Below are 15,992 nucleotides of genomic sequence, written 5' to 3'. Positions count from 1 at the left end.
GACCACAGAATCCAAAAGCAAATTCTCCCTTTTTTGTTATTCAGCACATGATTCTCATGCACTTATCTTAAGTTGACATTGCTCAGACAGCTTTCAGTTGTGTAGAGACATCTAGGGCACTTGTTCTAAAAAGACCTAAGTCTACTGCAGGTCCTAACATATTTCTGCTAGTCTCCTGCATATCATAATCTCTGATATGCAGGTCACCTAAAGCGTTAAGGCAATTTGATCCAGCCCTCAGTGACAAGATAAGCATCACTAAGAAGAAGATGCATGAACTACAGATCGTATTTTCAAAGCATTTCAATTCAAAAGTAACTAAGAGCTTTTGGATATTTCAAGCTTCAAACTGTCACACTGAAACAGTGAGCATCTTTCCCACGAAGAATAGAGCATCACCCAGCACTAATGCAATCAGTGGAAAGACATTGCATCTTACGCTTCTCCCTGTTGAGCAACTTGTTTACAAGCTCATGTAATGCCCTACACAAGTGTTATGGTAGCTTGCTAGTGATCAGTGTCCCCTGGGTATGCGGAAAAAATAAAAACAGCACAGAGGCGCTTGTTTGTATTCATACGTGCCCACATTACTAGAGTAACCCTGATGAAAATTAATGCAGTTTAATTAGTTATACTGCTACAAGTGTGCCTTCACTATGCTTCTTACATCTATTGTGATGAGCAAATTCAAGACAGCTGGACAACTCCAAGAACACTGATCAGTAATCCAGAGTGAGCCCCCCTGTCTATCTGCTCACTACAGCTTATGGTTGGAAATGGCATGTGTGGTTAAATGAGGAATGCTTTCTCTCAGTCTATATTCAGTTACTAACACAAAACCAAAAAAAAACTAGAGGGAAGAATACCTGAGGATAATGACCGCCTTTCAAATCATAAGCTTAAAAAAAATTGAGTTTGACAGAGTCAGATTCATGGTAAGGTTCAGAATTTATTAAAACGGAAAGATTTTGCTACCTTGCTATCTAGAAATTTCTTTCCTCATAGAAAAAAGAATTAAAAATCAGGCATGAAAGACTATTTAAAACCACCTCTTTTCCCACAGCATTTCATTAACCAACTCAAAGGTCCGAAAACCATTCCACTGTGGTATGGCAGAAGCATATGGTGGTGACAAGCTCTACTCTCTGAAGAATACCCTCCCCAGAGGGGTGTGCTTCGTTTAATTGGGAAAGTCTGGGGCTTGACTGAAGCAGTACATACGCAGCCTGACATGTTTCCAACTAGAAAGCTCATTCTCACTGTGGTTTAAACATGAGCTTTCCCTCAGCTATCATCACTGAATGTGTTATATTTTTCCATTAAGTTTTAGCCCACTGTTTGTATTTAATCCCATTCTCCTTGGCAAGGCACACAGGTTTTTTAACTCTTAACCACAAATTTTCTAAGTGCTGGGTTGATGTCACTAACTGACAACATGACAAACTTTTCAAAACTTCCAACAAGAACTGAGGACTTACTTTGTTGATTACCACACGTCTAAACCAAAATTCAGTCTCTCTCCAAAAGTTTATAAACTGCTGTGGATGGTAGCATCACTCAAGCTGAAGTCGAGATATTGTTTTAACAGCTGATTTTCTAAGTGGTACATAAAATACAAACATGGATTGTTCTGCAAGCTATTACAATTGCTTATTTGCAAAAATCTGTGTAATTTCAAAAACCCTAAACTTTATATTCACGAAGCAGATTTTTGAAATAGATACTAAGAAGCAATGTTGCATCAAGATTATCCTCAACGTGCAACTTGCGTGAATATTCCTACCTCTGGTTCTGATCTCAACAAACTGGATTAATTGTATCTGGTATCTAGTGAATTCCTTCAAGGAAGGAATACCAAATACCACGAAAGCATACCATGGAGAAAAGTTGGCTCTACAACATCATTTTACTCGAAAAAAAATTAGGCAACACACTTTCTGGTAAAAAAAAAAAAAAAAAAGAACTTGCAGGGATCCCGATGTCAAAGCAGACTGCAGCTCAGAATGGCACGTCACGGGTGAGTGAATACTGGCAGGAATAGAACCTTCCTTGTAGCGGCTTTCTGCTGCTACATGTGTTACCCATCTTAATTTGATCTAAGCCTCATTTTAGAGAGGACTTCTTTCTGGATATTTTGTCCCACATGCATGTGCACACACACACATTTTGCGTTCATTTTAACAACTAATATTTCAAGGTGGCCAAAAACGTGCACGCTTATTCAGGTTTTACTTTAGATGTATCACGAAGAGCAATAAGATTAATTAAGCAGAGATGATGGTAAATGAAAAGATCTACTAAATAGCAACACCAAGAGGATAACCATGCTGGAGATGCTACTGCCTATGTGCCTCAACGCAGAGAGGCTGTATCAACAAGAAAAGCTGCTTTTTCCTCACTGCTAGCACAGCTGAACAGATTACTGAACTTCAGGAAAAGATCCCAAGATAATATCAACAGCAACATACGTTTCACACAAAAAAAATTCACACACATTTCTATTTTGCACAACAGTTTATCCAGTCTACACAAACTAGGAGATGATTTCCCTTCTTTGAGCTCCCTTGAAAATATTTGGGCTAGGCTTATCTGAAAATACAGGTGGGTTTTGAGGTGTGCAACTTTAGACTGGCTGTATTTCTTCAGCAGAAAGCAGGGCACATATCCAACAATATTTTTCTCACTCCTACAGCCAAAAAATGTGTAACGATAACACAACTTAAGCGTTACTCGCCTCAAAAGGACATTTTTATTGATCTTTGTTTCTTTTCGCACATCCTCCTTTCCTAATGTCCCCCCATCTTAATACTATCATGCTGCGTGAAGTTCAGACACTTTATACTGCAACTTGGACTATGTGCTTCAGTGCTTCTCAGATACCTGTAGTCCCAGAACAAAATAGTTTTAACACTGGTCTAAGACCAGCCTGCACAACAAGATTAGGTTGAAAATAAACGTTAGCAGCAAGCATGTAACGCAAACTTAAGATGTCACGAGTATAAAAATATTTATGAATAGAAACAGTCTTACAAGTTGTACTACAGAATTTTCATCACTTCTTCCATTTAACATGCAATCTACTTTGTAACTATTTTGAGTATTTTCTTTTTAAACCATCAAGGTTAGTTTATATAAAGATGAGCATCATCTTTCTTGCAGAAAAGTGACAGCGTCTCATGCTGTGTTTAAACACGACAAAACTCTCCTCTTCCTTTTAGTCACAGTTCAGTACAAGTAACCCTGCTCAGCTAACCTTGAATTTTCTGTTGCTTCTTTAGACACTAGAGCTGACAGCATAAGTACATAATACACAGAATGAAATGCAATGATGTATTTAAGCAAGGTCATACCTGAATACTCCTTCCATTTGGTCTTTGGTGTAGCCTTTCCCACTTTCACCTGCAGCAGATGCATTGCTCTCCTTCGTGCTATTGGGCTTACTTTGATCATTGCTACTGGCTGGTTTTCGGCAGTAAGCGCCTCCCCCAGCAGTACTTCCATTCTTCGTAATAGCTTCCAACAAAACTATAAAACAACAGTATATCATAGTATCGTTATAGGCATTAGCAATTAAGTCAGGGCTCTCATGTTTCTTAAATAGGAGCACCACATTGTAAAAGACAAGCTGCTACATCCTCCTTCCTTATCGATCACCGCTTTGTGGCACACACATTTTTGAAGCCAGTCTTGCAACTCCTTTTTGTGGCAAAACTATGGAAAAATGTTTCAAAATTAGTGGTTGGACTCCCCTCCACCTCTGCCAAGGTAACTTAATACTGGAGAGAATTTGTCCAGGTCCTTCATTTCTAGGTGTTTTTTAGAGGGACTGAGTCCATTCTTTGGGGCGAAAACATCAGAATACCCGAATAAGCAACCATAAATAGAAAAGAGGAACTAACCTAGCACTCTATAAAGAACCTGCCAATTATTCCATAGCGAGACCAGGCCCATCTCCAGCACATTTCAGTTGCTACAGTACATAGCTATTTGTAACCTGAGCCATTAGGGGCCACAAACTGGATGCTCTATGCCTCTTCCAGACAATACCAGTTGAAATTCAAACTCCTGTTAAATGCCACAGATAAGTCAGGACCAGCCAACTACACCCAGCTCTTGAGACCTGGATCTTGAAAACCAGCATGCTTTTGCTAGATCTTTAAATCCTCTTTCCTTCCATGTTCCAACACATCTCAAATTTAGCAGTTTCAATAGATCATCAGATGCCAAGTTTTCTCTTTCTTTCTGCATATAAGCCTGTATTTCGGGGGTATCTGTCTTACCAATAAATCAGTACCATTCTAACTTGAAGGACTGCACACAAAGCGTACTGTGGATCAAAGATTATTAAACAGTCTGTCTTTCCTGAAAAGAGATCCCTTCAGAGCAAGATGGCAAACTACACAGGCCAAATTTGTTTTATAAACAACTGAGAGGTACTATCTGCATAAAAAATGCCCTAATAAAAATTCCCAAAGGAAAATGTCCCACTCGCTGTGAAAGCACGTTATAGCTTTACTGCTAAAAAACATTTTCTTCCAGAAGCTAGTAAGAAGAAGCCTGGAGGGTTTTCTCCTAAATCTAATTCAAAAAATTTCTCCTCTGACTAGCATGGCCTCTCTTAGAGTAGCAGAAAACTGGGATCCTACACATCCATAGCTTGTCTATCAGAGAAGCGCAGGAAAGAAAAGAAAGCGGAGCTTTGTTTAAAAGGATAACCACCACTTCCATAAGATGGGCTTCTTAAAACTCTCCAGTATTTGCTTTTACTTATTAATTCACTAATTACCCACTGGCCAAAGCAGTCTGAAGTACTGCAGATGAACAGCTACACTCAGCCTGAACGAGAAAGTCAGCTGACTCCAGTGCCAGCCCTCTGCTTGTGCCTGCCTCAGCAAGATTCATCAATTGATCAGAGCAAGCTTTTTACTGCAGAAATAACGAAAAGGCTAACATTTACATGCCAGCTTGTATATCGAGGGGATGTTTTCACTACAAACGAAATTAAGTTCTTGAAAAGAGGAGAGCTACAGTTGCATTATGGATTGTAGCTGAAGCATATATCCAAGTATTTGCAACAGTTTATTCTAGTATCAGCCATTATAGGAATTAAAGCTCTGTGATAAACGAAGTAATAACTCCAACAAGGTGACTGTGCCTGCAAACTAAGAACTATTCAAGAACAGAGATTTGGACAATGCCCTCAGAACAAAGCATCTTTGGTCTAAATGTGCCGTAGCCAAGAGATAACAAAAAATAAAATTATTCTTTTTCTCTTCTGTGATATTAAATATTTAATAGTGGTATCATGTGGGATCCTATCAAACATGTGACCCTGACTCTACCCTCTAGAAATAATGCTTACTTGACAGTTTTGCAAATCCTGCCTTTATATTGGCACTGCTCTGGAAATTCCCCCCATCCGTGCACTAACGCTTGTGCAAAATCAGTAGTGACAATAATGGTGGAAATTCAGGTGTGGACAATAGTTTGCATTTTTAACGCCCAGTGTCTCTTTCACAGCAACCTTAGCTGGTAAGCCTTTTCATGAATTGGTTTGGCTGCACTATACTTTCAACATTACTACTTCCTAATTGCCTTCTCAGACCTCCCATCCCCATAACAGAGCCACACTGCTGAGAAGACAGTGCAGGATACTTGCCAAAAAAAAAAAAGAAAAAAAATTAAAATCCATAGCTTCTTAAGATAGCAGGACACAGCATATACAAACATGCTATTGTTCTACATTGAAAAAGAAAACCGTGCAAAGGCTCTGGGGCCATGGTTTCCTTCAAATAGTAGATACAGTTCAGATATCCAGAAACAACTTCAACTCTCCGATGAACTGCGGGTGGTAGAACTGTAGTACTAACAGTGTACTATAGAAAACTTTCACTGTGCATTTAGGTATTTTAAAACAGGACATACAAAGAACGAAAGACTTATTTTGTTAGCAGGTAAGACAATGAAATCGTATCTCCAAATGTGTCTGAAGTCTCTCTTCTGTGTACTGTTACCTGCTGCTAAATGAAAGATCCTTGCACTGCATTTGATCCATTATGCAATGAACATGACCCCCACTTCCACTAATGGAAGAACCATGGAATTTAGAATTCATACTAATGCAACACCCTAAAAAACTAAACTCACATACTCATGAAAAGAAAAGTTTGTCTTAACAGGCAGCATCAGAAATAGCACAAGAAATCCTTAAGTACTGAAAAACAAAGCTGTCCTTAATGTCATTTTCTGCCTTCAACTTCAAAAAGAATGGCACCTAAATTTGAAAAGGAGATCTTGTCCTTTGTTATCTTTAAATCCACTCTTACAAATCTTTCCCAGACAAGTAATTAGTTTCCATTCAGTTGCGAGATGAATCATTAGCAAAACCCATAATCAAAACAATATTCTGAACAGCTGAATCGTAAAACAATTTTCTAGCAGAGTGACGTCAACATGAACACTGCTACTATGAAGTCATTAGCTGAGTATCATTAAATGAGCACTGACCTTACATTTCACACCAGTAAAGCCTTAAAATAGCGCTGCTGCAGTCAGCGCATTTCAAACAGAAGCTTTGTTTAGCAAAACCAAACTTCACTGATGACTGAACTAGTGCTGAATCCACTTCAAATGCAAATATCGCCAAAACTAAACCATACATAGTATTCTTTCAGAGACAATAGTTAAAATCTGCCCCCTGCCCTTTTACAATCCACTATAATATCAGGAGGAGGAGGAAGCTCCCATCAGTAAAAGATTCAGCGCTACCATTCTCATTGCTTTTATCACTGATGGAACATCATTTGTGAAATGGTGGGCAATTGTTCCCAAAATGATACTGAAGATACAACCTATGAAGCATCTGTGACTTCACTGACAAGCTGGTACGAACCACTTTCTAATACACACCCCAAAGAGAAAATAAGCGAGCACAGTGACAACTGGGGCTGCACCATGTTGTCCTATCACCATATAAACCCAACACATTATGACTGTAAAATAAGAATTTGTATTAGAACTAAGAGAGCTCACCAAACCTTAACTGTTTCCTTCTCTTGGGTATGTGCTAGAACACACTTTCAATTATCTAATGAATTACTGGCTTTGTTTTCTTTTTTTTTCAAGAGGACCCCTTGCTCAATATATCTAAAAGAAGACAATGAGATAATGAAGCAGTAATTTCGCTTGTTCTTTGTCAGCATAAGATTCCAGTTCTAATTTATCGCACACCTTCCAGTTCCTGTCCCAAAAACAGGACATTCTGTGTCCTTGCAGCTTACTGCACTTTTAACAGGGCTACTTAAGTGCCACAAGCTTTAAGAAAAAAATAAAATTCAATGAGTTGCGTGTTGTTTTGGGAGGAAGTGGGATGAGTTGAAAAGAATTACCAACCTCCACAGCTAGAAAACTGAAGTACAGAAACATTACAAGTTTACAGAGCCCCCTAATTTCTAAGTACCTAGTTCAAAACAGGCCTAGGGCCTGATTTTTTTTCAGTGGTATTAGGACATCTGCAATTCTCATTAGCTTCAGATGCAGCTTTAACTGCCCACCAGTTCCACAAATCAGGCCCTTGTTTCAAGCTGAATACCTGAAAAATGAAGCACAAATAATTAGCCATCACTAATGGAAACCGAATGAAGTGACTTATTTAACATCACAGAGAAATTCTGTGAAGTATTTAGTTTCATTACACAGTTCCCCAGATTACAGTCCGCTACCATAAACACAAGAACCATCTTCTTTTCACTAGGTCTGTTCCTAATTTGTGACATACTTTGCTAATTTCCACAGTGACTAAAACAAGTGTCCTACAGACAATAGCCTAATTAGCCATCTATTTCTTGCACCGAGTACTTTACAATGGTGGTTATGTAGTAGCAGTCCTACTTAAAACCAAAAAAAAAACACCCAACCAAACACTGAAAACATAAATCAGATGGAGGGTTTTTTTTGGTTTGTTTTTTTTTTTTTGCTGGTTTCTGAGAGCTACCGTAATTCTTATCTTGGAGGTATAAGACTGTAATATGCTATGAGAAGCAGACAAAGCTATTCACTCTCTTTGGTGGAAGAAGCTGAATTGAAACCCTCAGCCTTCCTGCCTATTGACCAACACAGCTTCCAAAAAGCTGAAAGTATTTTCATGCATGTCATCTTCTTAAGGCACAGAAATTTAGGGGAATATGGCAAACTTCTGCTTGTTTTTATTTCAGGGAGGTATTTAACATGGCAAGAATATAAACAGAGCCACATTCTTGATCCAAAGCAATGGTTTCCTTCTTCCAGGTGATCTGCCAGCAACACCCATCCTGTCTTGCAGGGAAAAAGAACCCAAACCACACAGACAAAAAAGTATATACTGTAAAAAAGAACAGCACTGATGAGAGTTCACTTATTGTTTGCATATAAAAAGCTGTCAGGAGATAAGAGAGGTCAGAAAACGTTCACCCAATCTGCTCACCTGACTAAAGGCTTCACTACAGTATAAAACGCAGCACAGAACACTTCCCGTCAGGATTTCACCCCAAAGTAACACTGCAAACATGGTAAATGCTGAGGCCTTTAAGCCAGTACAGAGCCCTGAAGCCTCTCCTATTTCTTCCATGGCATAGACAATGTAAGGGAGAACCAGAGGAACGCAACAAGTCACTGCTGCGTTCGAAGGCATTTTGAGCTGACTTCTGATACTGTGTGACAGAAAGACTCCAAGACAGGTAACAGTTCGGGTACGCTGAAGCCTTACTATCGTTGCTTTTTAAAAAAAAATAATTTCTAGATACCTTTTGCTAGAAAGATGCTAATTATTTTTCAAGCTTCAGCACAGAAGCGTCCGAAGAGCCAATTAAGTCATAGGGGTCGCCACCTACCCCTGCATTTTCCCCAGGGAAGTTAAACCTGTCTGCAATTCCTACGCAGCTACTGTACAACCAAAAGGGAGAGGAAACCGAGAAAACCCCAAACCCCAGGTCAGTCAGAGGATGAGGAAGGACACTGCCCAGCCCGGAGCAGCACCTCTCATCGCAGGCCGGTAGCCAGGTCTAATCCACGGCGACGGAGGAAAAGGCAACCCAGCCTGTCTCGTCCTGAGGTGTCCTGCTGTTAATCGGGTCTAAGCCCGGTCTGCTCGGCTACGCGTACCTACCGACGGCTGAAGGGAGGGAGGGAACCGCAGGGGAGGAGCTGGGCTAGCCCGGAGAGAGCCCCTTCGGCGAAGCGGCAGGTAGCCCCACTCCCCCCCACCGCCTGGCGGTGGAGATCCACCTTGCCCCAAGCGCTCCTCCGGGACATTTCCACCATCGCTCCGGCCTTTCCTCCCAGCCCAGTCCCGCACACCGCCAGGGGCCCGTGCTGGCGTCGGGGCAGCGCTGGGTGTCCCTCGCCTCGGCGCCTCGGGCTAACGGCCGCCCCGGCGTGAGGAGACACCCCCCCCCCCCGCCCCCCGCCCGCAGGCCCCTCGTCCCGGCGGCGGAGGAGCGGCAGAGGGGAGGAGGGGCTGCCGCGGCAGCAGGGCCGGCGGGGGAGGGGGCCGGGCTTCACCTCGGGCCGTCTCGGTCGGGTAGAGCTTCTGGGCCTTGCCGAGGAAGCGGAGGGCGCGGTCGCGGTTGCCGGCCTCCAGCGCCTCCCGCGCGATCCCGATGCACTTCTCGGCCTCGTCCCGGTTCCCCTCCATCGGCTTCTCCTTCCGCCGCCTCCGCCCGCCGCAGCGCAGAGAGAAGGGGCCTGAAGCCAGAGCGGAGCCGGGCGGGGGAGAGGGACAGAGAGAGGAGAGGAGAGGAGCGGACAGGAGGGTGGGTGGGGGGCTCCCCTCACTCCGCAGGGTTCATCCCACCGTGCCGCGCCGCTCCGCACCGGCGGTACCCGCAGCCCCAGCGCGGCACTCGGCCCCGGCAGCCAGCCCGGCCCGCCGCCTGCTTCCGGGGCGCCGCCGCGCATGCGCCGCCAAGCGGGCCCAGGGCGCCCCGCCCGCCCCGCCGCCGGCGGCCCCGGGGCTCCAGCAGCCGCCCCGGTAAGCGCCACAGCCAGCGCCGGGCTCCTCCCGGCCGGGAGCGCCGCCGCCCGAGGGAGCCGGCACTGCGGCCCGGGGAGCGCCGCGCCAGCCCGGCCTGCCGCAGAGGAGCCCAAGCGCCGTCATTGACGGTGCGTTAACCGTGCTTTGAGGTACTCGTTAGCACCTTGTAACTATTCGCTATAATTAGCGACATCAGTTACCTCCTGCCAAGAGCTGCGTCGCTGGGAAGCGAGCACTCGAGCCGCTGCACCAGCGCAGCACCGCAGCGCCCGAGGAGGAGGAGCGCAAGTAAGGGAGATCTGACCGACACTCACCGTCCGGGTCAGCGCCTTCTGGCGACAGTGCTGCAGCGGAGACGGTCACCTGAGAGGGGACACGGAACAGAGGGGCCTGTTCAATGCCGGAGCGTCTTTACTGGATGTATTTCACGGCCGGGAGAGCACCTGCTGCCCCACCACGGGGCCCAGGCTGGAGAGTCTCAGCTGCTGAGGTTTCTCCTTACCAAGGGGGCAGCCCTGGGCTGGAAGGAATGAACTTGGGCAGAGCAGGAGAAGCACAGCTAAAGGTGCGAGCAGAACCCCACCTTAATCAGCTGCTACTGCATGGCAAAAGTTAAAAACCATGACTTCAGTGCTCCATCCTTAAACTCTGATTGTGGAGGTTGTGTGTGTCCGCCCCCACATCACCGCAGGGCAAGTGCTTTCCACCCAGAGCCCTGCAGCCAGAGGAAGAGCCCACCCCGGAACAGCCACACTGGGCCAGCACTATTCAGCTGCTACCTGCTGCAGGCTGGAGACTCTTCCTCAAAGAAGCTGCTGCAGTACAGCCCCTGCCTTTACAGGCATCTCTCCAAGGCCTTTTACAAGAAACAGCAAGAGGGGTCAGGCTCCACCATGCAGAAAGTCAACTGAAGGTATGGATTTTTCAACATCCATTCAGTTGACCACCTTCCTCCTCCACAGTAGATCCCTTCCCTCGGTGAAGGCTGACATCAAGTAGAAGTGGCCTCAGGTAGCACCAACCTCACATCTGCCCTGCTAAAGGCACCTGTCACCCTGCAAGGATGTGGCTTTGCAGGGTAAGACCCACACGCCATTTCACCTGACGGCATTCACCAAGGGCAGTGTTCTAGGACTGTGTTTCCAGGTGGCCCAAAGGCAGCCAGCAGCAGGACCGCCAAGAGTTGCACATTCTTGGAAGAACCAAGTATTTTTCAGCGAGTGGACAAAAAACAGTCTTCATATAACATTTATTGAATATTTCCACTCTAGTGGATGAAAAGTCTGTACAAACCCAAACATTTCCTTTACTTAAACCAATCTAAAAACAGCTCAATCAAAACCCACTACAAATACAATAGCTTCTTTGAAGCCATGGTAACACTTAAATACGGTTAAGACTTCAATGCAGAAATTTGGTTTGTTAGAAAGCTCGAGGGAGCTTTAGCTTCTCAAAGTTACAAAAAGGCAAAATCGTGTTTCACAGATACAGTCCACTGGAATCACCAACACTGGACAATTAAGTACTTGAGTCCTGAGATAACAAGGAATCCTGGTATCCTTTACACAGTTTTCTGTTGTCCTTTCTTTCCAATGAGAGACTTGTGGATATGCGGTATTACACCTAAGAAAGAGCAACAATTGAGACCATGTTATTTCTCACCAACAGTTTTCCTAAACTTTGCGCTTCAGATAAAATGACAGCATTAAGCAACCTCTAGTCTGTTAAGAGTTCTTGCCGCCCAACTCATCACAAACAACTCGCAAGCAATTTACATACCACCACCAGCAATTGTTGCCTTGATGAGAGAGTCCAATTCTTCATCTCCTCTAATTGCAAGCTGCAAGTGACGGGGAGTGATACGCTTCACCTTCAAGTCTTTGGATGCGTTTCCTGCCAGCTCAAGAACCTGAGGACAAGAACCATTTTTAAACAGTTACACAAGTCAAGAAGAGAAACCAACTGCACAGCCTTAGCTAGGTTATTCCCTGCACCAGATACGCTATTAGCGACACCAATACAGCAAACAATGCCTCTTCTGAAAGAGTTCCTCCTTTGGAGCTCTGCATTCAGTTTCCCCCAAGAACAGAATAAGTGTTTTACAGCAGATACGACATGCTGTAATGGCACATTTTATAAAGCACACTCCCATTTTTCTTATAAGTCACAGCTATTTGATCTGCACTAAATGCAGAGCAAGAGGTCCCATGCATATTTCGTGGACTCCTGATGATGCACCCATTTAAAACTGGCTCAAAGCAAGCGAAGAATTCACAGCACACTCCAAACTGGCAAAATACAGTAGGCTGTGGCCATTATGCCATTTCTGCGTTGACCATCTTGCTTACATCCCTTGCAGGAGCTTTACCTCAGCTGTCAAGTACTCCAGGATCGCAGCGCTATACACAGCAGCTGTAGCTCCTACACGCCCATGGCTGGTAGTCCTAGACTTCAGATGCCTGTGGATGCGGCCAACAGGGAACTGGAAAATAACAAAAGTATGAATAGGCTGTGATGACAGAGACAGAAAAAGAAAGCTGCTACTCTAAACCACATGCCAGGCAACAGAACCCCAGTGGCAGAAGTACAACTGGTACCAGACTACACTTCAATACTTGAGAATCCAGTTAAGGACACTGTATGCCAAGTTCACATCAGCAACTTCACAATTCTAACCACAAGCAGTAGCAACAGCCACAAGGGAATTCTCTTCCCTCCTGCACCGATATGCAAAAGGTCTGAAAATAGTCACACACTCAAGGATCGAACAGATCTTTACACTATTCTGGACAACAGACAGCAGACTGTGGAAGTATCACAACATACAACCAACCAAGAGATGGAAAGCCAACTCACACCCCAGTCCCTGCTCACCTGCAATCCAGCCCGCTGAGAACGGGACACTGCTTTGGTCTTGGTCTTTCCGGAGTCCTTCCCAGCTTTACCACCAGCCTAGCAGAGAGCAGAGGCGTGCAAGAGCTAGCGCTACCTCCGCCATACCCATCCACCCACCCACCCCCATCAGCGGGGCCGTACCGCCGACGGCGCCAGCGCCCCATCGCGCATGCGGCCCCTTCCTCCTCCCCCGCCTTCCCGCGGAGCGGCACGCGCGCCGCTAAGGCGCATGCGCACTTCCCGCTATACAGGCTACTGCCTAGGCGCATGCGCGGCCGCCACTCCCTCTCCCTGACGGCACTAGCGCGCGTGCGACAATCTCCCCCAAGTGCTCCCCACCCCCTCCCCCCCCCCCCCCCCCCCGCCTACCGGCGCGCGCCGCCCGCGCTGCCCTCCCCCGCGCGCGCGCGCTCTCGCCTCACCCCCAACGGCCGCCATCACCTCCATCCCCGCCGCCGCCCCCCCGGTGGCAGCGCCCCCGCTTCTCACCATGGCGAACCGGGCCGCAGCGCCGCGCAGGTCCAGGCAGAGGATGAGAGAGAAAAAGCGTCCCGCACGCACGGAGCCCAGGCAACAGCGCCAACCTACCCCAACCCGCCGCGATTCAAACTGCGTCCGCTCCCGCCTTCCCCCGGCCCTTTATAAGCGCCGACGGTGCCTGCATCCGGGAACCCCAGCCTCGCCCCTAGCCAATGGCTGCGGGCGGGGGCGGGCCACTCTCCCACAGTGACATCCAATGGCGCAGCGGGGCGGGGCCGGCCTCGCGATGCGGGCTTCGGGAGAGGCCCCGCCCCTATTTAAAGGGCCACGCGCCGGGACGAACGGGGTCGGGGTTGGGGAGAGTAGTGTGATGGAGCTGCGGTGACAGGGGGCTAAATCCCGGGCAAGGCCCCCAGCGCGGGAGGGCTCCGTCTGCCCCGGCTGTGGTGGCCGCGGCCAGACCCAGCGCTGCCATCCGAGGGCTCCGCCTGGCGTCCACCGGTCGAGCTGCCCGGCCCAGAGACATCCCCCCGCCCCAGGCTCCCTTCCGCCCTCCGCCGGTGCTTCGGGGGGAACGGAGGCGCAGTCCCCGGACGGCACTACCTGGGGTGGCGGGGGGGCTCCTCCCGCGGAGGAGATGGTGTGCTTTCAGGGCGTGCCGGCCGCTGCCGGGCGGGGGAGTCACTTCACGGATCCCCGCCGGTGGGTCCCGCCCTCTGAGAGCCGAGATCTGACTGGAAAAACATAAAGTTACCTAAAAACTAGCGTACCTGCGGTGGGTTGGGAGCCGAAACGGCCGCCCGCTGGTCGCCTCAGGCGGCCCTGCCCGCAGGCCGCTGTGCCCAGCCCTCCATCGCCCAGAGCCGCCCGAGCGAGGGGTGAGACCCGGGTGTCCCCTCAGGGAAAGGGTGTCAGGCTCGGAGGGATCGGCAGGAGAGGCGGTCGCCCGGCGTCGCCGAGCGCCCCGGCTCACCTACTGGGGGTTATTTATTGCCAAGTCCCGTTCCTGTACCCAGCCTGGCTCTGCCGTGCCTTTTACTCAAGCCGCTTTTCATCCACCGTAAAGCCTTCCCCAATAAAGTTAATTGACTTGGCATACAAAGCGCCTCAGAAGCTGCCTGAAGGAGATTACGTCCGGGGTTTGGGATGAGGAGCTATTACCCCGCATTAGCGAAGAGAGGAGGCCGCCCGGTGCCATTTGATGGAGGACGAGGTCGCATCTGCCCTTGGTGATGCTGGGGGCGGGGATGTGCCAGCATGGCCAGTATCTCCACACCGGTCTTTATTTTTACCTCCGCCTTACGCAATAGATGCGGGATTACCAAGGGCAACCCTGCCTCGGACCCATTTGTCTCACGGGATGTTTCACGAACTCTGGTTAAAAACTGTTCAACGGGAATTTGGTTCCAAGTGTAACATTTAATTAACGCAGTGCAGATGTCCTCAGCTTGGGCACTTCAAATCCCTGCCTGTATTTCACTGAAATGAAGCCTTTGCCCCCCCCGTCCTCCCTTTTTTTTTTTTTTCCCCCGGTGCCATTTTCAGCATAGCATCATTATTTCTATGAAAAAAGCAGCCTAGCCATCTAACCTCAGAGCTCAGCTGGGGGTGTTCTCGGTTAATCTGCCACCTTCAGCTTCCCCAAAGTAACAATTCATTGTGCTCTTCCAGAACACCGTAAATCCCTGTGATCTGGCAGATACTCCGTTCATCTGGGAGTATGCCATGACCTCAGGGAGAAACCCTGGCCCTTCAATGCCTGAATAGCTCTTTAGAGGGAGGACTACCTCGATCTGTCCCGTGCTTTACCAGTCTGATCACAAAACCACGGCTTCAGTAGGCATTAATATATGTATTTCCTACACCTTGGTATCTAAGGGTTCCAAGCGTGATGAGTACGCTTACAGACAGACGTTTAATGGGAGACAGAGCCGAGGGCGTACTTTTCCATTTTCTTCAGGAAAGGTCTACGAGTGAAATACTTGGAACTCTTAAGATAAAAGGGTACGCACTGATCCCTAGAGTTCCACTTCAAGGTCTTCCAGCTGCTCACTGAAATAGTAAAGATTTAAACTTTGTAGCCCTCCTGCTCCCACGGCTGATCCCAAATACTTGGTTCCCTGATTACAAGGGACCCGCTGCTTCAGCCCGAGGCCACGTCCTCAAAGCCTTCAACACCTAAATTTCAGTTCGGGCATTTTGTGCTAGCTGCTCCCACTTGAGGGTAGGGAGACCTACTTCCAGGCAGAGAGAGGCAGGACTGAATCGAGAGCAGACACTCCTACGTGCAGGAATCTGGCAATTTGTTTTTATGTAACTGTCTGGTGCCTCTGTCTATTTGAAGCATTAGCTGTTTATGCTCTCCTTCAGCAAGCCAGAAGATAAGGAGGTTTGGGTTTTTTGGGGGTTTTTTTTGGTTGTAGTTTTTTTTTTTTTTTTAAGTTTAAAAACAAACCTAAATATTTTACAGAGGCCTGCAAAAGTTAAGATTTTATTCAATGTGCTATTTTTAAAATTATTTCTGTCCAAAGTGCCTACAACAAGGATCCATTTGCCCTTTTCCTTACAGGAAGAGAAGGCAACTTGCAGGCTGTAAGACCCTCTGGGA

General features: G+C 47.1%; 2 protein-coding genes across 3 annotated transcripts in view; both read right to left on the bottom strand.

Moving 5' to 3' along the window:
- Positions 1 to 9,918, bottom strand: part of DNAJB14 (DnaJ heat shock protein family (Hsp40) member B14) — a 28,290-nt gene extending 18,372 nt beyond the window's left edge. The window contains exons 1-2 of one of the 2 annotated variants that reach the window (XM_074147422.1): positions 9,538 to 9,918; positions 3,351 to 3,525 (exon numbers count right to left, since the gene is read on the bottom strand). In XM_074147422.1, the coding sequence (XP_074003523.1) occupies positions 3,351 to 3,525; positions 9,538 to 9,670 (308 nt within the window). In that variant the 5' untranslated portion in view covers positions 9,671 to 9,918. The remainder of the gene's footprint in view (positions 1 to 3,350; positions 3,526 to 9,537) is intronic. The other variant, XM_074147423.1, reaches the window with a different exon arrangement.
- Positions 9,919 to 11,231: 1,313 nt separating this feature from the next.
- On the bottom strand, positions 11,232 to 13,595 carry H2AZ1 (H2A.Z variant histone 1). The gene is made up of 5 exons (XM_074147049.1): positions 13,394 to 13,595; positions 12,884 to 12,961; positions 12,378 to 12,491; positions 11,789 to 11,918; positions 11,232 to 11,632 (listed from the first exon to the last, which is right to left on the bottom strand). The coding sequence occupies exons 1-5, from the start codon at positions 13,394 to 13,396 to the stop codon at positions 11,571 to 11,573; spliced, it is 387 nt and encodes a 128-aa protein (XP_074003150.1). The 5' UTR covers positions 13,397 to 13,595; the 3' UTR covers positions 11,232 to 11,570.
- Positions 13,596 to 15,992: the final 2,397 nt, after the last annotated feature.

This window comes from Numenius arquata, chromosome 5 (assembly GCF_964106895.1).
Source record: "Numenius arquata chromosome 5, bNumArq3.hap1.1, whole genome shotgun sequence".
Lineage (NCBI taxonomy): Eukaryota > Metazoa > Chordata > Aves > Charadriiformes > Scolopacidae > Numenius > Numenius arquata.
The sequence above is the reverse complement of the archived record's forward strand: the minus strand, read 5'-3'. Positions and strand labels throughout refer to the sequence as shown.

Bases quoted from the DNA above. Each gene is read 5' to 3' on its own strand.
- H2AZ1 (XM_074147049.1), bottom strand. The intron at 12,492-12,883 runs GTGAGCAGGGAC...GTTATTTTCCAG, and splicing joins CTCAGCGGGCTGGATTGCAG to TTCCCTGTTGGCCGCATCCA. The intron at 11,633-11,788 runs GTATGTAAATTG...GCTCTTTCTTAG, and splicing joins GGCAACAATTGCTGGTGGTG to GTGTAATACCGCATATCCAC.